This window comes from Channa argus, chromosome 15 (genome assembly GCF_033026475.1).
Source record: "Channa argus isolate prfri chromosome 15, Channa argus male v1.0, whole genome shotgun sequence".
In the NCBI taxonomy this organism is placed as follows: Eukaryota; Metazoa; Chordata; class Actinopteri; order Anabantiformes; family Channidae; genus Channa; species Channa argus.
The window spans coordinates 16,565,312-16,590,512 of record NC_090211.1 but is presented as its reverse complement, the minus strand read 5'-3'; the positions used below and the strand labels follow the sequence as shown (position 1 = coordinate 16,590,512).

The window sequence follows — 25,201 nt, the reverse complement described above, 5'->3', positions numbered from 1 at the left end:
CTTCAGTTCCATGACATGACCACAGGAGGGCAGCAGCAGCCTAACTTCTTTTCCTTTGGGCTGTTCCTTTTCAGGTGTCCCCACAGCCAATCATGTTCCTCCATCTAAGCCTGTCCCCTGCATCCTCTTCTCTCACACCAACTAACTTCATGTCCTCCCTCACTACATCTATAAATCTCCTCTTTGATCTTCCTATAGACCTCCTACCTGGCAGCTCCAACCTCAGCATCCTTCTACCGATATATTCACAGTTTCTCCTCTGAACATGTCCAAACCACCTCAATCTGGCCTCTCTGACTTTATCTCCAACACATCTAACATGAGCTGTCCCTCTGATGTCCTCATTCCTGATCCTGTCCATCCTCGTCTCTCCCAAAGAGAACCTCAACATCTTAAGCTCTGCTACCTCCAGCTCTGCCTCCTGTCTTTTCTTCAGTGCCACTGTCTCTAAGCCGAACAACATTGCTGGTCTCACCACCGTCTTGAACACCTTTCCTTTCATTCTCGCTGATACTCTTTTATCACACAACACACCTGACACTTTTCTCCACCCGTTCCAACCTGCCTGCACTCGCCTCTTCACCTCTTTTCCACACTCACCGTTGCTTTGAACCGTTGACCCTAAGTACTTAAAGTCCTGCACCTTATTCACCTCTGCTCCCTGTAACCTCACCGTTCAACCTGGGTCCCTCTCATTGACACACATGTATTCTGTCTTGCTGCGGCTAAGCTTCATTCCTCTGTTTTCCAGAGCAGACCTCCACCTCTCTAGATTTTCCTCCACCTGCTCCCTGCTCTCACTACAAATGAAATGGAACTTACACACACTACAACCCGAACTCAACACACTCTCATCACTCATTACTCATCTCAATTCATCCCACCATCACTTATTTATTTATTTATTTTTATTACTCTACACTTACCGCACTACACTGTTTACCTGCTGTTTTTTGCACATTCCACTGCAATTGCACTGTTTACATGCTGGACATTCAAATGCACTATACTGTTTACATGCTGCTTTTTTTGCACCTTTAGTACACTTGACTGTACTATACTGTAAAATAGTATACAATAGGTTTACTGGTCGGCACTGTCTTAGGTTCTGTGTCCTGTCCTGTGTTATTTTGTGTTGTCTGTCTGTACTGTTTTTTGTCTGCACTGTTTGCACTAGGTTGCACTCGATGCACTTTACATAGCTTGTGTTGTTTTGTAGCACCTTGGTTCTGGAGGAACGTTATCACGTTTCTACTGTGTACTGTGTACCACTGTGTATAGTGGAAATGACAATAAAAGCCACTTGACTTGACTTGAAATCACAATGTCATCCACTAACATCATAGTCCATGGAGATTCTTGTCTAACCTCATCTGTCAGTCTGTCCATCACCAGATCAAACAAGAAGGGGCTCAGAACCGATCCTTGATGCAGACCCACCTCCACCTTGAACTCCTCTGTCACACCTACAGTTACTTCCTACTTCCTGCTTCACACCAATCACCGTTTTACTCTCCGGTCTTTCATTTTCCTCATTGATCAACTCTTCAAAGTTTTCCTTCCATCTTTCCATCACACCCCTCATATGCTCTTTGTTTGGCCTTTGCCACTTCTACCTTCACCTTATGCTGCATCTCTCTATACACAGCAGCCAAACGTGAACCCAAAATTAAGCTTCCTCCACATCACAGTTAGAAGGACGTGCTGGGCTTTGGGAAGTTTAGGTTACTACAACAAAAACAGAAAGTTTGTTTTTAAGAGAAACAAACAACAAATTATTTTGTTTTCTACTTTTTTTCCCCTGCTGCTTTTTGATTTTGATGCATCCCGACCTCACAGGCAGGTTAATTTCCCTAAAACTTAAAAATAAAAATAAAAATCCTGCAACTACAATGCTGTTGAAGTGCAGCCACACCAGAAACAATCGTCTGCATTCCACAAATGTTTAATGATGCTAGAGAGCAGAATGTGTACGTTTATGTTGTCAAATGATGTAAATGTATCACATCCTACCACCCGTAAAGTATAGAAGTGCAGTTTCTGATCGCCACACAGGCTCAAATAGTGGATTCCATTGCCCAAATATGAGCTGAGGGAAGTGATGCAATCCTCAATGCTGTTACTTTAAATGGCTTCAGGAAACGAGGGCCTCCACTCACGTCATGGGTTTTCCTCTGCCTGTACCACCGGAGCAGGAAGTACTAAATATGGGCATCTGTCTGTTCACTTCCACCTCTCTCTTTTCGCTTTTTATTACTACAAAAGGAAGTGAGCCACTGGGGGATGGGTGGGAGTGCTCAGAGACTAGTGCAGACAGGCTTTTTTTTGTGTCTGTTCCCCATTGGAGTGCTTTTCATCCCTGGTGTGACAAAGGCTAAAAATAGAAAGATATTTCATAGTTTAGACTCTTTGTGCTGCAGCTGCTACTGATCAGTAACACTGAAACTCCTTTACTTTCCTCATTAAGACGTGTGCTGCTGTTAGATGCTACCTCTAACACAACAGGCTTCTTTGCCGTGTTACAAAGCAAATGACTTGCATGTGACCTGACAGTTGAGATGTACACAGAAACCTGAACCCATTTGGATTTTTGGGTTGTTGCTTGGCTTCATACACTAACACTAAGGGGTGAAATGTGAAAGGTTTGGATTTTTATCACTTGTGCAATGTCATATATATATATATATTTGTGTATTATATGATTGAGGCCCAGCTTGCTAAAATTGAGCTTTAGCTATTGAAGTAACAGCCAAACAAGTCAGGATCTGTTGCATTTGTACAGTGTGTCCACCGAGTCTGTCCAGTGAAAGATGGGAGAAACTGTGTGAAGCAAACTGTCTAATAAAATATATTAAAAAAAAACTAAGTACATTAAAAAAGTAACATTATGACTTAAATTAGCTGAGCATTTTTTTGTTCTGCTACTTCATTTAACTATATTTCAGAACTAAATGGTACTTTTAGTTTGCAAACTATTGATAATTTTCAGTCAGATTACAAAAAAACTAAATACAGTATGATCATAAGTTTTCCGCACCTTCCTAGGCACAAAAACTTTCTTTTGCTCTTTCTTGTGGCTTAATTTTTTTAATGTGATGTTTTAGTGCTTTTGCATGATTTCCCTCTTGTTTATAGCCCACCTCATTTTTACCAGATAAATATAACCTGCTCCTAGCTGTTATTTATTCATAGATTTCCGGTATAATCTGGAAATCCAGTATAATTACAGGACTTGGACAGTTAAATAGTGGTTTGAGGACAGATCTCACAGCTGCTGTTATGGGGCTGTTTGAAATAGCACAGCGGGTGTGAGCTCGGTGGGCGGGGCTATTGCGTTTGACGCTGGGTGACTGACGTCAACGAGGTGATAAGTAGTTGTCCTGCGGCCAGCTTGTGTTGTGTCTGTGTGTGAAGTCATAGCGTACAGACCTGACTTTGAAAACTAACGTCAGCTCGGCGAGTTTACAAACAAACCGTGACATGGAGGTCAGCGCTGAGGCCAAGAGGATCATGGTGGTCGCTTTGGGGAAACTGTACAGCTCCCGTACACAGAGAGGGGGTCTCCGTCTTCATCGGAGTCTCCTGCTGAGTCTGGTGATGAAATCCGCCCGGGACATCTACCATGAGGCCCAGGCGACGGAACAAACTGTTGCGTCAGGCTGTGAAGACCACCACCAGGGCACGGCAGAGGAGCCCTCGGGGCCTCCATCTGCGCTTGCTGCCCAGGAACCTCAGAGTCCACCACTACAGCAGGTATTGGCTTCCCCCACAGAGCTGCGTCGCGCAGAAAACCAGCAGACTCTGTGCGTCACTCATCTGGCGCATTACTCGAGGAAAAGACGGGGCAAAGCGGCCGCAGAGCCGGACTTTCTGCCTTGCAAGAAAGCAAAACTTGAGCAGGGGATTTCCTCCCACCAGCTCCTTGTGAACTCCGTTTTGATGGACTACGTGAGCTGCAGTAGTGAAGTGGGAGCACCCCCAGCCCCAGTGCCTCTACAGAGAGCTGCAGCAGCGTGTTGAAACTGTGCGTAAAGGGCAACACAAGTGCACTGTTTCTAACGCGACCTGGGAGCCTGAACGCGCGTCCCGTGGCCCTGGATGGTGGTCTCGTTGAATAGACCACAGAGTCTGTCTCAGGATCCCAGACATGACTGAACAAGCCCGGGCACGATACGGAACCCAGGAAGCAGCCCATTTGATGCGTAGTAGTCCCAGGGACTATTGGCCTTATTATGGGCCACCGTGAAGGGTCCAGCTTGAGCTGATCAGATGCGGGACGAAGTGATTTTGATCTTGATTCATGAACATTTACACATATTTCATTTGAAACTCTAAACTGTACTCAGCAGACGTAACATTTGACGTCTAACATTCTGTATAAAGTTGATAAGTGTGAAACAACTACCTCAGTATTTATTAAATATTTTCTACTGAATCTAAATCTGTGTGTTTTTAAAATACAATCACCTACATAACTGCCATAGAAAGAAGCACGTGATTGGAATGTAAGTGGGTGGATGTGTAAAAAAAAAAAGGCTTTTGGTGCAAGAACAGTGGTATGTGGGTGTGTTTGAGAGTAACAGGAAACTGGTTTGGGTGTGAAGATGTGGGTGTGCTTCCCTTTTCCACAACTTTACATCCCCCACACTGATCTGCGGAACAAAAGCATGGACAATTCAGGAGATTGCAGTCCAAAGGGGGGGTGGGGGTATTGACTGTCAACAAAGTCTCACTGATGTGACTGACTGTTTTACTGTGGCGGGAAATGTTAGGTGAAAAAAACATTTGTGTGTAACGGAGCTGATACATGACAAAGTGAGAGTAATTGTCTCTTACTCTTAACAACACACTATGGGAAACTAGGGGATTGAGGGGTTTACACCTCATTACCAGTATTAGTTAGTTTGTGAAGTGAAGGTGACTTTTAAACAGTTGCAAACTTGTGTTAGTGTTTTTAAAAAAATATTGCAAATGTGCACATTAAACAACTTAGCTTTTACTGGTTTATATATTAAAGTAGGCTGTGGGGGGGGGGATGCTGTGCCTGCAGATGGGTTGTATAGCAGGGGTGCAACAGGATTCACCAGTGGCTCTGCAGTGTGTGTGTTTTGTGTTGGGGGAAGGGGTTCAATCCAGGAAAACAGAAGAAGGAATGCGGGGGGGAAGTGCCTGTGTGAGGCCCCAACCGGGCTGCTTACTCTTCCGGCTGAAACCAGAGCACCAGGGTTGAGAACACAAGGCTTTGAGTACTGGCCGGAACTGTTTGGAACGTGCTTGTGAAAACACCCGCACGCACGCACGCGCACACACTCTGACTCTGGCTAGTTCAGTAGCACAAACGATTTGAAACCTTCTCCCCCAACTCGCCTGCCTTCTCACATATTAGCTCATATTAGTCCTGTTCATGCCTTTTGCATACCTAAGCACAAAATGTGTTGCCGCACGCACAACGCATAAAAGTGCTGCTCACTGTGACAAACTCGCAAAGACTTTGCCACCAAATGTGGGAATCCAAGGTATTCAGCGTTTTGGCACCTAAAGCTCACTGCAGCTTCAAGAGGTCAAGGTTCAATGTGTTTGTTGGACATGGAGTTATACAGGTCTGAATGTAACTAATAAGTAACTAGAGACTATGACACACTTTGACACATGACTTGAGCAACAATGTAAACAAGAAATGAGGCCACGCAGTGTGTGCATTCTCTCTGGATTTTATTCTTTAGGAAGAGTTCTGTTTGGAATTACAAAATGCACTGGTAGAAATAGCGGTGAGACAGGTTGAGAGTGTGACAGATAAGAGAGTGAGAGAGACAGGAGTTTGAGAGAGAGAGAAAAAAAGAGAGGGAGTGAGTGAGAGATCAAAGGCCCCACAGCCAGTTCGAATGAGACCATCATCAGATTTGGCTCCTGCGTCCCCGATCCCCACAAAAAGTAGAAGGGAGAATACACCATCGTCTGAACTGTACTTTCTTTTCTTTGTATATATACTTTTTTCATTAAAAACAGTTCTTTTTTTGTGGTGTCCTGAACATGGATGTGTTGTGCCTCAACCCCATGTAACAGAATAAAACATTCGAGACTTTGATTCTCGTCAAAGCCTCTTTTATGTTCTTTTTCTTTAGACTATTTTTTTTTTTTTGGGTAGTTTTTAACCTTTTTTGTTCTCAAAAATAGAAGGAAAAAAAAGGAAACGTTGCTTTTTAAAAACATCTATTTATATATCTTTTTTTTTTTTTAATTCCTCTGAATTCATTAATCAGCTTTTTCTTTTATGTCCTGAAGATGACTGTTAACCCACGGTGTGGCATGCACATAGCACATGCATTTCTGAAACTAGAATTAATTTTTTTTTTTTTCCATTTTTAAAATCTTTTGTACTTAAATTTTTTTATTCCTCAGTTGCGGCTTTACATTGCTTTTTGAAGACTTTGTGTGGTTAATTAGCGTGTTAGTGGATTTCACTGCAGCATAGACACGAAGATGGATGGTGAATGTTTGGGGCTTTGCATGTTTCATTCAGGAGGGGGGGGGGGGGTTACTGACATCACATACTCACGAAAAACATGTTCACACGCAAACACGCGCAGTTGAAGATTATTACAATGATTTGACTGAAACATCTTAAGATTTGAAAAATAACAAAAAGCAAAGCAAAAAAAAAAAAGCACGAAAACAAATCACCAAATTTTATCAGAAACACATTCACCCATGTACATTCACATACACAAAAAAATCCCACTTACACACACACACACACACCCCACAACCAGAAGCTACGTAGCTAGTGTGCTTTCTGATTTTAAGTGTCGTGATGTGAAAAAATACTTATCTGTGACATTCCACTGAGGTTGGAAAGACACTAATAGGCAGTTTTTTTTTTTCTTTTCCATTTTTTTCTGTGCATTCTCTGGTCAACTTGTGATAGGCCTCCAGGTAAATTATAGGGAAATAAATAAATAACCAAACATGGGGCTGAAAGTGGTGTGCGTTAGTGACAAGTGTTAGTTTGAGGCACACAGAGAAACACACAGATTTAAAAAAAAGAAAACATATACAGAGGGAACACACACAGAACATATATGTTTTTTTGTTTTTTTTCAGGACCAAGGCCCGAACATCTTTTTTCCAACCCATCTGAACTGTGCAACTGTGTAATTCAGTCACCTGTGTTTACGGGTGGCGAACACAGACAAGGTGGTGTACCAGTGAGAGAATGAGCTACGCACTATTCCTAGTGCACTGATCCTGAAGAGCAGTTGGAAAACAGCATTGAAGTAAAGGGAGTACAAAAAGCAGAGGCACACTGTTTGCCATACAGCGCCCCCTGAAGGTCACAAGTGGTGGTGGAACTCTGCCTTATCATCTGCATGAGAGTGGACTTTAATCCGTTTAAATGCAGAAACCTGTAGGGCACCGTTGTGTTTGACAAATCTTTTTAAAGTGGCATCTCGAGCAAATTGATCCTTTGACTAAACTCTACGTTGCTTTACGCTTTGAAAAAGAGAAGACAGCCCTAATGCCTGCTTTTGGCAGTCTCTGATTTCGGTTCGCCATACTGCAAACTCATTTTCCCACAATGCAGCTATGGCTTGGCACTCCACCTAAGGGTTGGAAAAATGATTTGCTGAGCTCTAAATAAAACCGACGTACAAAACAAACAATGCAACCGAATATGGAAAATCTGCCTAATTATCACGATCATTGTGATCATCAGAATTGTATGTGTTTGTCCATTATTACTGTCGCTCAGTAACAAAGAAAACGAAAGATGAAGAGTTTCTCTCCATTTTCTGCCTTTCTATTGGTCTCTTTCGCTAAGATGTCTCTGTTTTTAACCCCAAACCCTGGAAGACTTTGAGATATTACTGATTCCTCAAACCAACATGGACGCAACACCTTTATCTAGTCTATACCCTGCTTCCCAGTATATTACTTTAAGATCATCACCTTAGTTATAAAAATGTTCGTTCACAAAAAATGTGCAATTCCAGCTGTGTCAGTGGCAGGCATTTGGCACAGAACATACAGACAAGCAAGCAAAAAGTAATTTGTTCCTTCGAAATAGGCTGCACACACAGTAACTATCCAACTCCCTATTTTCTTCTCACTTCATTTTAGTGTAGGGCACAGAAAGAGGGATGCTATACAGAGGAGAGGGTGGAAAGAGAGAAACAGAAAGGCATTTCTTTTAATTCAAATGAGAGAAACCCTGTGAACCACAACAGAAACGACAGAGGAAAATTTCCCCCCAAGATACAGTAGATTTTCGTTGTTACTATTATTATTATTTTTGTGTCATTCATGCAGGATTCCACAGGGTGTACAACTCCGCAAGTCTAAAAAGCGGCGCCGTGTGGGGTGCAACAGAAGATTCAAGCTTCAATGTTTTGAAGAAGTAGAAGAGAAGGAGGAAGAAGAAGAAGCAGCTGCAGGAGTAGAAGAAATACTGCTGAAAACAGTTACTGTTTTTTTTTTTGTTTGTTTGTTTCTGAAACCCAGCTCCACATTTTTGTTTCTCTTCTCTCACAGGTCAGAGGTTGAGGTTGGTGAAATTGTTTCTGTGTGGAGGGTGTTCTCCAGGAACAAGGGGCGAAACATCCCCAACACACCCATCCCGATTGACTGACAACCTCATGCAACTCTTCCCAACTCTCCCACCCACTTACCCATCTCACCTCATACAGGTGGAGGGCTTGTCAGTTCTGTTCTTATTTAAAAACACAGATGATAAAACTCATCAATATTCAACCTGTGGCTGGGAGGGTTGGAGTTGATTTTGTGTGCAGCTAACATAACCAAAGTTAGCGTTAAGAAGCAAAAAAAAAGTGTTCCTTCATTTGTCTCTAACTCTAAAGTGTCTTTTGTCGAGTCGCAACTCTTGACATCTTGTAAGTGGCTGTACCTTGTTGCCAGAGGCATAATTTAAGACAAACAAAGACTAGTGTCTATCACCCTTCCTGCTAATATCTTTAAAAACTACAGTTTGAGGTTGAACTCATTTGACATCAAGAGATGAATGCAACAACAATGCGAGGGAACTTAGAGGTGGTTTGTACCTCCTCTTTATGGCCCAGCATTCTTATTTCATCCCTTCATCCTGATACCTATGACTTTATCTAGCCCACGGTCCCTGGGAAAGGTCAAACAGTGGAGGAGAGGACAAAGGTGAACAGACAAGAAAGAAACATCATGATTTCTCCTGGCAGTCAGTGCCACGGCTTAGAGCTCTCCTGTCCTATCTAAAAATTCCTTTTCCTCCTTACACCCCTCCCCCAACCCTAGAGGCTAGCACCAGTCGTCATCCTCCGTTTCACTGTAGGGTTCATGTAGGCCCTTGCGGGGACCCCTAGGATGCCCAGCTGGTGGGGGGACCTTATGAGGCCCAGTATGTGCCGGTCCATGGAGATGTGTGGACGGTGATGAAGAGCGGTAGCCATTGGGGAGTCGACGCTGGGCAGCGGGCTGCACTTGACTCTGTACGGGCCCAGTCAGTACGGTGGTGGGAGGGGTCCCTTGGGAGGCAGTCCTAGGCGAGGTGCGACTGGGCTGTGGCGGGGGATGAGGGTGGGGGTTGTTTACAGGGTGTGGCTGTGGTGGAGGGTGGGGATGAGGATTATGTGGCTGTGCTTGAGGTGGAGGCGGCAGTGGGCGGTTAACAAGGGCATGTAGGTGTGGGTTGCCCCCTGGCATGGGGCATTGCTCATAGGCAGGTGGTTCGTGGTGGGGCTCATAGTCCTGGTAGTCCTGGTTGTAGAAGCATCCATCCCCCTCCATAGAACCGCCACCTCCCCCTGTGTCTCCCCAACGAGGCGGGGGATGGTGACCCTGACGACTTGTGCCATGGTGGGCCAATGGTAGGCCAGCAAGGGGAGCACCCTGGATCTGGGGAGGCTCAGGAGAAAAGCGACGAGGGGCTTGAGCTGGGGGTCTGCCCTGGGGTCCCCCAGGTGGTGCGGGCATGGCCTTACGGACCACAGGGGAGTATGTAACATGGGGCCTGGGTGTTGCTGGGGTCTGAGGCAACTGTCGACGGCCTCGCCGTGGAGTACTGGTCCCCGAGGTTGAGGGGACAGGACTTCCGCTGACTGAACTACTGCCCTACACAAAAAGTGAAATAAAGCAAATAAAAAGAACGAACCACGAATTCAACGACAGAACATGTAGAATAAAGGAGAGAAATGGGAACGATAGAGTATGAAACAAAGAGAAAGGGAAAGAAAGAATGCAAGATAAAAGGTAGAGAGAAAGCAAAAGTGTTCAGATAGAAAAGCAATAAAAGACAACAAGAACCACAGCAACAATAAGAATAAAAGCACCAGTGATAATGTAGGTGGAGTGGAGGAGACCGAGGTCGAAACAATAGGCATCAAAACGTAATAGAGCAGAGCATGTGAATAAAAAAGAAACAGCACCATACATAGAGAAGCCACATGTCACGCAGAGGAAAGAAAACAAAAGACGACAGGAGAAAAGAAGGGTAAAGGGTTGATTTCTTGTGCAACAAACATGGTACAGTGCAAACATAATGACCGAGCATACATGTTTTAAATTAGGTTATGAGTGAGCCGCTTTGTTTTTAGTACAAATTTTAAATTGACGATTCCTTCACAGTATCTTTCAAGCTTAGGGATAAGAATTCCATATATAAAGCTAAGTGGTTTGCATTATACATGTTTTTGAGCAAATGTAGGTCCTATCTTCCTTTTTTTAACAGACAGTCCAAAAATGTTGTAGGTAATGCGTTTGAAAAGGAGATTGTAAAAATAAAGGAAACATTTAGACAGGGCAGACTGGGACAGCAGTCAGGTTCTCAAATATACATATATATGCATATTTGTCTGGTTGCTGGAACAGTGCATTGACAACAGTCACTTCATTTAGCTTTAATTTTATTGAACCGGAAGCCCACCTGCCGGTGTGTCATGCACTCCCGACCCTCGCTGGGTGATCGCGACCAGCGGCGGTCTCTGTCTCCCCGTTCCCGGTCGTGCTCTCTGTCGCGGGAGTGCCTGTGGCCATACTCGCCCCCTCGCTCTGCTACGTATCGCTCCTTCTCCACAGAGCCGTGGTGGTGGTGGTGATGGTGATGGTGTTTACGGTCTTTGGACCGGCCGCGATCTCTGTCACGATCCTTGTCTTTGGATGCGAGGTCGCCTGACTGGGTGGTTGTGCTCAGGTCTGTTCCCAGGCCTGACGGTGGAGTTTATTAGAGTAGTTATTCAAAAGCTAAATGTCACTACAAAATTTTATATTATGACATAATTGAAAAGAAATAGGTACAAAAAACACACATTGCTCTTTATGAGTTCAATCTTTAATAGGTTTAATTTTTTAAGATAAGAATTTGCTGATGATTGTTTCAATTTATTTAAATTTATTTTTATTCAGTGCTACTGACAATAACAGCTCTGCTATCAGTGAATAATGATAACTAACATGATATAATACAAATCATTATTCTCTACTTTAAGATGCTTTTGAACTAACTGTCATATGGCACAGCCCTTCCCACCTGTGTCAGCCTCCGTGTAACGGCAGAGGGACCTCTCAGATGCCCGATGACTCCGGTCTTTTCGCCGGTGTCCATGTCTGGAAGCTCTCCCCTCCTCAGGTATTACCCGGGCCATGTTGTAGTCGTCTGCACCTCCTTTGTCTCTGTGTCCACGGCCAGAGCGGCTGTGGCCCAGTGACGAGGCAGAGCGTTTCATGGGACTGCTGTCACTAATGGTCTGAGAGAGAGAGAATGAGAAGGAGAGAGAGGCCACCAAAGGGATGGAGGGAGGGAGGAAGAGAAAGGGAGGAGTGTTTTCTTTTGATATGGTTTTCAAATCGGTGTTTTATGAGGGTAAGAGGCACAGTGTGAAAGTGTCTATGTGTGCATGTCTGGAAATGAGATTTGTTTTTTGCAAAATCACCAACCCGCCTTTCCAGATTCCATCCCAAATTCTAGATTCCATCTCAAATCATACACTATCACATTACTAACCATTTCCAATTCCAATCATCCTACTTCAAAACACTGTATATAGTTTAAATGGTAGGGATCGGCAAAAAGCAGCCCACTGGCCAAATTTGCATTATTATTTGGAAAAGATTATATTATTTAACAGCAACAGTTTTGCTGCTAAAGACACACAACTACCTACTGTAGTGCTGTTAACAAACAAATAGAAAAAACACATTTCTTTCTCCGTTCTTAATGAACGCTCCAATTTTAGCCTCCTTTGATCACCAACCTTACATTTTGTCCTAGTGTAGATTAATGCAAATCAATCAGTCTGTGTATGTGTGTAGATACTTATAAAGGAAGTATAAATTACAGTAATTGCCGACCCCTGATAAAGAGAAACACAAACATAATCAAGAAAACAAACAAACAAACAAAAAAAAGGAATAAAACAAATGATGTCAAACAGCCATGCCTTCCATGCTTCTGTAGCTTTGTAAAATAAAAAAGGGATAGAAGGGTCAGTACAACTTGCAACAATCCTCCACCCTCACCAGTCATAACCCCCCCGAACATGGCACATTCCAGGCTGCACAAACCCCTCTTTCTCTGCTCTGTTTTAGCGTGCTTTCTCCAGCCATGCAGGTACATAGGGGTTGTCCTGAGTCCTCTATATACATGAGAACTTCCTGCTGTAGTGCTGAGGCCTCATGCTCTGAGGCGGGACAGCAGGACAGAGCCTATGGTGCAATAAGTTGCTGGCCTGGTCATGTAAACCATGTCAGGCTACTGCAGTGCTAGATCCTTTGGGCAGCTGAGCTGGCCATGTTTTCCAGTTATTGTGTATTCGACAAATTATACAGATGACAGGCTGATGGTATGAACCACCAGATTATCCGACTTCAGAGGATTAGCACTGAGAAACCCAAAGTATCCATTCACTAGCATAACCAAACCATTTCTCTTTCTGTCAGTCTTCATTACTCATACATACAATATACAGACATACATACTCCTATAAACACACCCACTTAATTGCATTTCTACAAATGGCTTGCAGGCAAATACTGTTGGCAGGTGTGAATGGAGACTTTGACACAAACAGGGAAACTTTGACAACACAGACAGGCACACAGGCATGAAGACATAGAGCACTAGCAGCAGCTGTTCAGAAAGAGAGAGCGTTAGATAGAGACAAGGAGACCAATAAACAGCGGCAGTGATAGTCGATGATCAGATGGGACATGCAAAATCCGGCACAATTCCAAACCTGCGATGTTAGGTACACAAGAGAATGATGCTAATGATGCTGGGTCGGTTTGGAAGCTCAACTGGCATCATATTTGATCATGCTGATAAAAGTTCTTTCTACTACATTCTAAAGAAACCCTTGCCCTAAAAATGATAAAGACGTGAAGAATGATGAATGAGAATAGGAAGAAGTTTCAAGAGTATGTGAGGGTGAAAGGGAGAGAGAAGACAGAGAGAGAGAGAGACGAGACAGGGTACATACACAGAGGTTACTGCCACGTTGTTTCCCTTTCCTCCGCTGCTGTATGAGCACAGAGAAGACACACACAGACACATACAAACAAATACACCAAATATGTGGTCACACACACACAGCATACACACAGAACCAGGAAAGGAAGGAGAGGGAGAGTAAGGGACATGTGGATGGTTTGATGCACAATGAAAGAAAAAAAAAGGAAGTACAGTACAGAGTTATAGTAGAATGTAAAGAAGAGTGTTTGTTGAAGGTTGAACCCAAAAAGAAATGGGATGCCACAGTGGAGTGAGGGGGGAAAAAAAGGAAAGAGAGACATAAAGAGAAGGAGGCAGAGAGAATGAGATTCTTATTAGACACCGAAGCAGCAGTGATCATGGAAGATAAACACTTACCACAGACATTGGGGGAAGGTTGGTGCCAAAATATAATCAAGGCCACCATGAAAATAATAAACCCACAGCACAACAGCAATGAAGACTATCAGCAAAATTCTCGCACAAATGGATATGCATATTCACACGCTCGCAATTCTAAATAAATTATGGCAAGTATGATCAGAACAGCATCAGTTTTAGGTCTAAACTAATTTTTGTAGAAACATCTACTGAACATACACACACACACATACACACACACAGACACAACACACCCAACCCTCTGCAACACGCAATGTCATGCTGGTTCCAGTCTTGGCTAGAAATAATAATCCAGATAATAAAGATGAGCGCACGCACGACCTTTGATAAGAAGGAAGAGACAGTTTAGTACAAAGACAACAACAGCAAACAATAAATAAATTGGTGTCTTGGCAAAAGAAGAGGAAATAATAGAGGGAGGACAAGTGTGAAAAGCATGTCTGTGTGTATGTGTTGTGTGTGCATATGACAACCAGAGCACTCACCGGTCTAAGAAACAATATATAACAAATGAAAAATGGGACAACCACAATTTAAAACCTCCATGCAGGTGGGAGGATAACAGGAAGAAAAGAAGACAACAATAGAAAAAGAAAGGAGGAAGTAAGGATCTGACTTTGCCCTTTGCCATGGTCATTCTGAATTCATATTTGGAGGTCAACATTTCAGCAAAACATTTCCATGTTTTAGGCAGAAATGTAGCCACGGTAGGATAAACAAAATGATAGTAGTCATAGCACTGGCTGTTTTCTTTGTACCCATGTCGTCCAATGTAAAATATTAAAGCAACACTTGATGGCACTTGTTGATAATGGTCTAAATTTGCAGAATACCCTTTAACCCTGCGTTAGAACTTCTCCAACATAGATTCAAATAACCACAGCAACAAATCTGTAAGCAATGAGTCAGACCTTAGTGGATATGCCCTTTATCAAACAAAAGATGGCAAGGAACATACAAATGGAGGAAAATAGAAAGAGAGTGGAAGGGTGAGAATGCTGCTCACTTGGTTGTTGCCTGGGAGGCGGGGCATGGAAACGGCCCTGCCATGGCCTTCCATTGGTGGAAAGTGCTCAGTATCCGAGTAAGCATCCTGCCCCATCTCTCTCATCTCTACCGTCTGCAAACAGAGCAGGAGAGCAGGAGATGGTGTGACTGCCTGCTATGAAAATCGATAAGGAGTAGGGGCACAGGTAGGAAAGCAAAGACCTGAGAGCATCTCAGTGAGGTAAGTAGTTCAGAGGGATAATTTGGTGAGTGTTCGTATGGTGAATTACTTTATATTTGTTTTTGTTTTTTTGGTTGTTGTACTATCAAATTGTACAATAAATTAAAATAAATTGTACAATAAAATGAAAAAAAAAAAGGAAATTAGGTTTAGGGTATACTCCAAGCAAAGTCGAACCTTGTGTTTGCAGAGAAGCTGCACTTTCACCAAAAAGCCGTACATTCTTCGTTTAGTGGCACATGTGCCATTGTGTGGATGAGCATGAGAATTGCAGCAGAATTGGAATTTGAAGGGAAAACCACATGCGACCAGGCGAATGCACTGATACAGTGTTAATGACGTTGGAGAAAAATCCCAACAACCTCGGTGGGTTTCGTGCTATAACCACACAAATTTTACTACACAAACACGTCATCTTCTTTTTTTGCTTGGAGTATAATTAAACAGGTGGAGTTGATAGCTTGGGCCGCTGGCTTGCCACACCCCCATTTAAAAAAAGAGGTGTGACACATGTCTTTTTTTTCATCACATACATTTAAACGAACAACGAAATAAAACATCAAAAATAGGTTAAACTTGAATTATAGCGTAAAAGAAATGCTCAACCACTTGCAGCTTACACTTGCTGCTCACTGTATCTCATTACATACATGTTGGTGTTTGGTTATTAGTTTTACTGTAAAATTACTTATTTGTTGTCTGATATTGATACATCATGTTGTTGTGCCATGATTTGCCTCGTACTTAGCTAACTGTAGGTTATCATTCAAACAGTTTTGAATGATGCCAACAGCCACTCTCTTCTATCCCACACAAGTGTTAAAACTTCTCTAGACCTCTGTTGATCAATATGGAAAAGTCGCTAAAAGTGATAGGGCTGACTGATACGGAGACCAGACAGGCCGTCCAGGAGGTCTACAAGCAGAGAGGTTTAACAGCATGAAGACAAAGACATGAACCACTCGGAGCACAGAGGCAAGATAGACTCTGAATGATATGTGAAAAAACGTATGGAGAAGGAAGATTTTAGCAAGAGAGAAAAGTGTGTGAAAGGACAAATTTGGAAGATGGAGCTAATCAAAGAAAGGTTAAAGCCACATCAAGGAAGTAAGAATGACTTACTGTATATAAATTATAAAGGTAACAAGGCAGCAAGGATGGAACAGTATGAGCTGTGAACTTCTCTATTTTGTGCTGAGGCCATGCACACGGAGGACAGAAAGCAATTTCACTCACTTGAGGTCCTCCACATTAACCACGTAAAGTCCAGTCCGTGTTCATAAGGATGAATATCTCTTTAATAAATTAGAAGCCTCAGATTATACAGTACATTGAGTATATGGAAGATTGTTGTTAATTCCTACAACTTCTGACCACAGTATACTTAACTTTATGCAAGAGACTGAGAAACAAGAAACATAAAACAAGTCAGTGCCCCGATCAGCAATACGATACTGTCATTCTCCTGCGTTTTGAAGAAAGGCAACACAAACCTGATTTGCCTTCATCTAATTCGTGTAAGGGGGCACAGCTGCAAAGAGAGATGGAACTGCTGGTTCTCACTGAATGATGATCATAGTCCATTTCACCATTAGATTCTGCAACAGTTCTTTGGGACTGAATGGGTCGACTGCCTAAATACTTAGTCACATAAACTTACCATGCAAATGTATGTATTTTTAGTTTGTGTGTGTGTGTGTGTGTGTGTGTGTGTGGGGCCCTGGGTGTGTCTGTGTCCAGGCTTTCTACCTGAGAATTGGTCATGCTTCCCAGGCCATCCTCAGGGTGTCCCTCAGGACTCCAGCTACCGACTTTCTGCGACATCTCCTGAGCGCGAACCGTGACCCATGATTGGCTCTCCGGGACCCCCCCCTCCACCGATCTGGAAAAAACACACACGCAAACAACTTAACTGGTCTGCTGTTAACAGACTTAAAGTAAAACATGCCAACAACATTTAACTCACAGCGTGTTGACAGTTCCTGTCATCTCAGGTGGAGGGAGGGCGTTGTTAAGTCCCGGACCCCCATCCTGGGTGGGGGAAGGTGGCTCCACGCGCTGAAACAGTAATGGCGTTCGATTCTGTGTGAGATATACAACATGGCCGTTGCCAGCTATCAGGCAGACTGACAGGGAAATGGGGGGATGCAAGGAGCAGTGCAGGAACAGAGCGGATGTACAAAGGGGCCAGCCTGCTGAAGCAAGGCAAGACAAAATAGGTCATGGATGAGGAATAAATTATGCTGTGGGGGACTCTTGAAAAATGGATGCCCTGCAGCTAGCAGGAGAAAGAGATAGGTGGACTCAGACTGTATTCTGCGACCTGGCAACTCAGTGAGACATCCAAGTCCTGGATAATAGAGGTCCAGAAAGGAAATGAATTGTATCCATTTATTCAATGGCTTAGGGTTGGATCAAAGGGAAACAACTCGGAGTTTCATCTGATGATCAATGGTCATCTGATGATGGCGTTAAATGCTGTAATTTTGCAAATGGAAAAAATAACAGCAATGGAAGTGGAATTTGAACTGAAAGACAGGAGAGAAAAGAACGGCCTCATTCAAAGGAAGTAATGGATAACAGTCCTGTAGAGGTTAAGTTACAGTGGCATCAATGATGAAACAATTTAACTATGAAATGTTACATTCATTTTATTATCTTCATAGTCACTTAAGAAGCAACAATCCCTACTAAAAAGCTTCTTTTATAACCTATTAGATATGCAAGTTGGATGGAAAGGAAACTTAAAGCAATCTCAACTGACAATCCGCGTCAAACCTTCCATCTATGTGAGAAACAATAAATACAATATCAAACGCAGCATGTAAAGGAGTATCTGCACTACCGATATTTTCAGATCATAACATACTGCGGAGGTCTCTTACTGTTCGCTATAGCATGGCCCAGTCCTTCTGCCAAGGTGAACAAAACACCGCGGCCTACAATGTGGCAGTTGGTGTGGGGAGAAGAGGTTGTGAAGATGATGTGTAATAAGAATAGCAGGGGTGATAGAAATGGGGCATAAGTGGGTGCGGGGTGTGAAAGAAAGGGCAAAGAGAGGGCGGAGTTTCTTTTTTTATGAGACAATGTGACCATGTAACACATGCAAAAACCACCTGATGGTCTTAAATGGCTACATTAAACCGTTAAAGCCTATTAAAGTTTCAATCAGATATGATATAAGATATGAACCTTCTCAATCAAAATGAATGTGGGGCAACAAGGAGCAAAAAGCTAACTGAAGTCTGCCGTGCTATCACAATGCAAACTAAAAGTCCAAGGTAACAGGCATGTAGGGAGGTTCAGGAGGCACAGTGTTGTTAGACGATAATCTAGCAGACGGTATGAATGTTCCCATGCTTTTGGGGGCTGCGACAACTCTTCTGCCTGCTTAACAACATCAATTGGAATTTTGGAGAAAATACAGTAAATTTCCTCATTAATTGTGTGCAGTTTCATGAAGCCAATTCTAAAATTACAAACTTTGCCCAGTAGATGGCAGCACTATTTTTACTTTTGGAACAGTAGTGCTTGCGTACAGAAGATGCTTTCAGGTGACTGAATAAGGACTGCTAAGGACTAGGATTTGCACAGCCCAGGCTTGAATAAATGGTTCTAAAGGCCTGCAGCCCTTATTTCAGTACGTCATTCTGCGTTTAACTTAAAAGGGTCAGACGCAGGCCGAGTACAGTGTTATTCTCCTTAACACAACAGTACCTGCTCATCCCGGAGAGCCTGCGAGCGCTTGATCTTGCTCTGTCGGTAGTACTCCATAATCATCATGGCAGCGTAGATTTTTCCCACAGTCAGGTCTGTCGCTGCTGAGAGAATGAAAAGTTACCCTGCGAGATTAGACCCTTTGGTATGAACCCTGAGAGCGAGGAATGGCAGAGAGGACTGAACACACGCTTACAAATCCAAAAACACTCTTTCACTCTTGCACACATCACACACATGTGAACAATGAACAAATAGTCTTTTCACATACAGTCTGATTTTTTTTTGAAATTTCTTACTTTTATGTAGGATAAGTATTTGTCAGAGGAAAAACCATGTATTACAAAAATCTCCTCGTTATACATATCTCACCTGGGATGCAGTACAAAACAGCTAAATACTATCCCTCTGGTAGTTTATATTTGAGCCACAAGAATCAACACATATTTAACAATCAGAGTCATTCAAAAATCAAAATGACCTGGTTACAAATCTGATGCTCAAATTACTTCTTTTTCAAGGTCTTAGCTGTTTTGGCAGCTAATTTCTAGCACTGCACAAACTGAAGCAGCTATTGCATTGCAAAAAGTGCTGAGGCATCCATTCTCATTGTTATTAAACCTAACACATTTTTTTTTAACAAGAGCTGACTGCTCCTGGAGTGAAAAGACATCTATAGAGGGTTGATCTATAGTAAGGCACCCTCTGATCACAGGCACAAAGAAGTGAAGGCTGGAGTGTAAGTAAGTGTGGCTACACTAAAGGACTAGGCATTATGTGTGTGTGCGTGTGTGTGTGTGTGTGTGTGTGTGTGTGTGTGTGTGTGTCGCTAACAAGCAGTTTGTGTTCGCTGATGAGCGAACTTCTTATATTTCTGCTTCTTAATCTTCATTATTCGAGGCATGTTGTTGTGAACGTGTACAGTTATATGCCAATGGGTTCAAAGGGTGCAGCGGTGAGAGAGTTGGGAGAAGCTGTCCTCAGGTGGTGGTGAAGAGAAACAATGGTGGAGCACTGGGTGGCACAAGGTGGCCTACGGGCAACCCACGCTGCTGTGCCTGCACACGCACTCTGCAACTTACACTTGTGTGGTGTAACCAGCAAGTCCAGCGTCTTCTGGGAGAGATTGGGCCAGATCGCCATCATCTCCTTCCTCAGCTCTGCGTCCATCTGGTGCTTGTCAATACCACCTAAGGACATGCAACAAACACATGCATAGACACATGCGGATACATGCACATGTATACATACAAACATAAAAACAGACAAAAGAAATTTTGTTTTATTAGTAAGGTAATTGTAGGTATGATTAAAATTTAACTGGGCTAAAAACTGTATGCGGACCGAGAGAATCTCAATTCTACAGCATCTCAACCTTTAACTTTACACTTAAATGAGAAAGATGTTGTCTAATGCCATAAAAAGCACACTTTACTTAAGATACAGTAGGATAAGCATCGGAAAGAGCTGGAGGTTTCTGGTTTCACAGCACAGAAATAGCGGCCAGCACTGCACTACAGAGGAAATAAGAAAATAGAGAAGAAAGAATGTGAAAATAGATCAAAGAGGCAAAAGGGATTCCAAACCTTCCGTACCCTTGGCAATCTTTATGTCCAGTGCTGTGCGGATCAAAGCCATGAGAGTGGAGTTGAAGTGGACGGTGTTGTCATCGGCCACAGGCAGATCCATACGGAGCAGTCGCTGTGGGAGAGAGGATCAAGGTAAGAAATGAGAAAAGCTGGAAGAAAGTCTGGTGGCATGTATGTGGAACCTCCAGGTAACAAGGAGGAGGGGTATCAGGTTTACGGCAGGAAGGGGAGAGGAAGAAAGGAGAATGGAGGGTTTGGGTAAAGGAGGTTGAAGGAGCAATGCATAGCATCATTAGCAGCACTGGCTGTAACAACTGGCTTATACTCAGCTCATGTCACATTGCTCAATTTGCTGTAGTGACAATAAATCTACATACAGGTATTCACTGACTTTAGTTTTGATATATGTCAGAACCTGTGAGTGTCAATGTCATTTACGATATTTTGTAGATCAGCGACAACAAATAATACCGGTGGCGATGATAATAATGTCATGAAGGCCACTCCCAGCAGTCTGTGGTTACATAGCCCCATACACAGCAAGCAGTGCTACACTGTGTGCAAAGGCAGTAGAAGTACATACACTAGAAGAAGTACTGCTGAAAAGATTACTGCTGGTAAGGGTGGAGCTGATTTATATCAATGTATGTGTGACAGGTGGTAAACCTATAAAGTAATCAGCATTTATTTGTTCAATTATTTGAATGTTTATATATGGTATTAATGTTGCGGCTGATGGGTGTAGTCAGTTGTTTCATAAGTGCTATTTTTTTTGTAAAGATCTCACAGGTTGGGTCATTGACAATCTTGAACTTTCATTTGAAACAACAGATTTGCTGAGCAGCAGTTACTGCTAGTCAGAGCTCCCCCTAGTGTTTTGGAGGTTCACAGTAAAACCCACCAGAGACCCAATAATAAACCAATAAACCAAATACAAATCAGGGTCGGAATTTAGGAACGGGAACACTTTGGCTTTTGTTTATTGGTTTGATCCGGGTCTTGTTGGTTTTCTTTTTGGAAACAGACAATAAGAGGACACACACCAACTCAGTAAGTGACATTTGTTTCCTGGTGACAGGAGACAACACCAACCCAGACATGCAGCATATAAAAAATTCCCTATTCCCCCAAACCCTTGTTGCACATCTCACCCTCATGCGGCATGCGATGCACACGCAATATGCTTCACAGGACAAGCAGCTGCGCAGCCTTACACAGAAAGCATCCTCTGTTGGTGACATTATAATGAGTTTGTGAACTCTTTTAACGTGGCTGTTCTTGGAGGAAATAAAAAAACAAAATACAAAAGTGTAGACAATGGGGCTTGGCAGTAATGATAGAGCAACTAGCTCTATCACTAATTATCTGATGGCTAATGGGCACAGACGTAAAGGGTTAATAGGTGAGAGAGAGCAGCATTCTGTGGAAAAATAATTAAAAAGAAACTGAAGAAAAAGGCCACCGTGGAATTGTTGTTTTGGTGTCAAGATGCATAATGGTTGTTCAGGTGAAAATGATTCTTGTGTATGTAGAAATAGGAGGAGAAAAGAAAACAGATATAATAAGAGTTGAATGAGAAAGCTTAAGGGAAATAGATGATAGAAAAAAAAACAATCAATACGTTTTAAGCTGGAGCGTGTCAAGAGAATAAATAGACAAAAAATTAAACAATGCAAAGGGAAAAAAAAAAATGCCGTCACACTCAGTTGGCTGTACCAGTAAGAAAGCGGTCCTGCCTGAAGGCTCTGCTATCTCTCTTCAGGATAGAGAAGATCGAAAGTGAAAAGCAATGGATCATTGTTCTGTGGACAGGTTAATAGGTCAAAGGTAAGACTTGGTTTTCCTTCATTGGCAAGGTGCTTAGGAAAAGTTGTAGGGGGGGGGGGGGGGGGGGATTACGAAAGACTTTCTGGAGACCCGATCCTTAATATTTATCAAGGAGCTGATTAAGAGGATTAGGGAAGTTTGGCAAAACCATGCATGGGAGGCATGTCAAGGCTGTTAGGCAAGGGTGTTAAGGGTTTAACGTTCACTTCAGGGAGGAGGCTTTTACATTAAAAAGCTTGAAGGTACAACTAAAATGATAAGGAGAGAATCCAATGTGAAGATGGATGGTGACAGGGATGGAGGTTAAGACATGATTTACTGAGAAAGAGACTAAGCTTGAGATGCAGAAGCTTGGGTCAAATAGTACATCAATAACCAATCAGGTAGCAATCTTTCTTTATTGTTTTATTATTGTGGCGTAATCAAAACTCCCACATAACATAACCAAACCAAAAACAATTCACGTGGTGTGCATTGCCTGGTTGCTATGTGGAACCATAAATGCTATAAAAAATATGAGTACTAGTTGTCCCTGATCTGCTGGAGAAGGAGGAGGGGTTTGGATGAAGCAATGGTTCAAAATGAAGTGATCCCCTGTGCCTACAGGCTGTTTGGCCGGCTGCCCCAGGCTCACAGTGATCTGCCAATGATGTTTCATGAGGCTGTCAAGTTGACCACATAAGCAGTTACAGGGATATGTGGTAACATGAATGTAAATGATTTTGTTATCATTCCATAATTGTCTTATTAGACGACAATGTGTCAATGATGACATGTCTAGTCTTATTGTTGACAGACAAGAGCGTGTGCAAGGGGGAGGTTGTGGTGGTTAAAGGCCATGCAGTAGGTGGCTGAGGGAGTGTGTGCTTGTGGAGAGAGGAGCAATATGCAAAGATGAGGCTGGTAGGAAACAGAATAGAACTGCATTGACGACAGAACCAAAGGACAAGAGGAAGATTGGACCTGCAGACAGAAGAGGCTGCTTGGGGGCTTGGGAGCTGCTGTATGAAGGGTGACAGAAAAAAAAAAAAAACTGCTTCTGCATGGCAACCAAAGGCTCTCTGAGGAAAACACATCACTGACACAAGCCCTTCTGCTCTCTCTACCGTGAGAAACAACAGTGAATATCTATGGGCAGGTTGATATGACCTAATTCTCTGTGTGCGTGTGTCTGTGTGTGTGTGTGTGTGTGTGTTTCTGCCCCATCCACAGGATGGATTGACTCAGAGGACACAAGTCTAATGGACCTTCGAAGCCCTGCTGCACACGCATTCTTCTGTGTACCAGTGTGTGTCTTCAACAGTGTCTGTAAACATGTTTGAGTAATTTATATGTAACTTTGTCTTTAGTTTAAGTAGAATTTCAGCATACAGTTAGCTACAGCTACTCTATTTTCAGAATATTACACTTGTGCGCATGTTTGTGTCAGGGAGCTGGTGTTTTTATTGGAGGCGGTGCAAACGAACTAAGAAGGTCCCTCTTTTCATCCCCTCCTGTGGATATGCCCCTACCTGACCATCAATCTAATTGACAGGGCAATCTTACACCACCACACAACGCCACAACACCAACTAGCCCGCCCCCAACTTTCCATTAAAAATGAAACAGAAACAGAACCAAAGAAACAACAATAAAGTTTACATCACTTAAGCACTTAGATCCCTGGCCCCACTTGGACCCCGCCCCCCGAAACCCCACGGACACCCATAGGAGACTCGGGTGAAGATGGGGTCCTTTCTGACCTTGTAGGCCACCCGTGCTGGACACCTCTTCCCCAGGCCTAGCGGAGGAGACATGTGCCTCAGCATGTCATACATTTCCCTGCAACTGATCCTGCCACTGCATCAACAGTGAGTGCCACCACCCCATTTACAAAAGCATCATAAAGGGAGAGATAGAGGGAGAAAAGAAGTAAGGGAGGGTGAGAAAAATGATTCAGCAAAAGAGATTAAAAGAGAGAAAAGGACGCTTGCAGTATCAGATAGAGAAAGAGGAAAAGAGAGAGAAAGAATAAAACCAAGTAAAGAACAAAACAACACAAAGACAAGGTTATTGGACTGAGCCGGAGAGACTCGGTGAGCTACAGTGCATTTTAACAGTTGTTCATGTCAAAAAAGACTAAATGGCAGAAGGAAGGAAAACAACAGGAGGAAGATAAGAACTGAATTCTGCTCAACCAGGATCTCTTTATACTGATATGTGTGTGTGAGTGTGTGTGTTTGCACAGAAGAGCGGGGCAAAGCTTGACAGCAGGCACCAAGCTGCTATGGCTTGGATGCATAAAGAGGGGAGGAAGAGGAAGGGATGTCAATGCAGTTTCTGTCTTTCCCCCAACCCCCAAAAACCAAGAACAATGCAACACTACAGCAACCGTAGCTTGCTACATTATAGCCATGACTCCACAGCAAGCAAAAAAGAAAAGAAAGAAAGAAAAAAGAACATTTATACTAAATTCTAAAAAGGATGATTTATTTTACAATGTTATAATATTTCTTAATGTGTATTTTGACATTTTGCATGCTTCTCTGGGAGTCTGCATTGTCCCGCACATTCTCTCGACAGTTCAGAATGCAAGTCGATAATGGTGGAAAACAAGTTGTAAAATTGAAATGAAAAAATATACAAAGCGGCATTCACTCCATTCCTGGATGCTGTGGCTAGCAAGTGTGGTTGAGAGATTTTGTTTGAATGGAAGTCAAACCTTGCAGGCCACCCTATGGGGGCATTTCTTGCCTAAGCCGAGAGGCGGGTCGATAACTCGTAATAAACTGTACATGTCCTTATAATGAATGCGCCCGCTGCAAAAAGAATACATGGGAGTTAGGAAACACACACAAACACAGAGGAAAAGACACACAATGAAAGAAGACAGAAGAATGGGAGGAAGAGCAAAGATTGACAAGTACACAGCATCTGAAAATGGTGTACAATATGTTTTCCTTCAATAACAGACTTTTTACAAACATC

General features: G+C 42.9%; 2 protein-coding genes across 22 annotated transcripts in view; one reads left to right on the top strand and one right to left on the bottom strand.

Moving 5' to 3' along the window:
• Positions 1–3,382: 3,382 nt before the first annotated feature.
• On the top strand, positions 3,383–4,441 carry ier2a (immediate early response 2a). Its single transcript, XM_067476734.1, has one exon. It carries the CDS (start codon positions 3,481–3,483, stop codon positions 4,018–4,020), a length of 540 nt encoding a protein of 179 aa, XP_067332835.1. The 5' UTR covers positions 3,383–3,480; the 3' UTR covers positions 4,021–4,441.
• A 1,254-nt stretch (positions 4,442–5,695) lies between these two features.
• Positions 5,696–25,201, bottom strand: part of cacna1aa (calcium channel, voltage-dependent, P/Q type, alpha 1A subunit, a) — an 82,883-nt gene continuing 63,377 nt past the window's right edge. For 4 of the 21 annotated variants that reach the window (XM_067476726.1, XM_067476712.1, XM_067476721.1 and 1 more), the window contains 11 exons: positions 24,936–25,032; positions 20,405–20,519; positions 19,901–20,008; positions 18,819–18,922; positions 17,068–17,183; positions 16,851–16,983; positions 14,880–14,993; positions 13,461–13,499; positions 11,513–11,729; positions 10,910–11,190; positions 5,696–10,098 (listed from right to left, as the gene is read on the bottom strand). In XM_067476726.1, the coding sequence (XP_067332827.1) occupies positions 9,286–10,098; positions 10,910–11,190; positions 11,513–11,729; positions 13,461–13,499; positions 14,880–14,993; positions 16,851–16,983; positions 17,068–17,183; positions 18,819–18,922; positions 19,901–20,008; positions 20,405–20,519; positions 24,936–25,032 (2,137 nt within the window). In that variant the 3' untranslated portion in view covers positions 5,696–9,285. Of the gene's footprint in view, positions 10,099–10,909; positions 11,191–11,512; positions 11,730–13,460; positions 13,500–14,879; positions 14,994–16,850; positions 16,984–17,067; positions 17,184–18,818; positions 18,923–19,900; positions 20,009–20,404; positions 20,520–23,976; positions 24,074–24,935; positions 25,033–25,201 lie in introns of all 21 variants that reach the window. The other 17 variants (XM_067476733.1, XM_067476718.1, XM_067476732.1 and 14 more) reach the window with 14 other exon arrangements.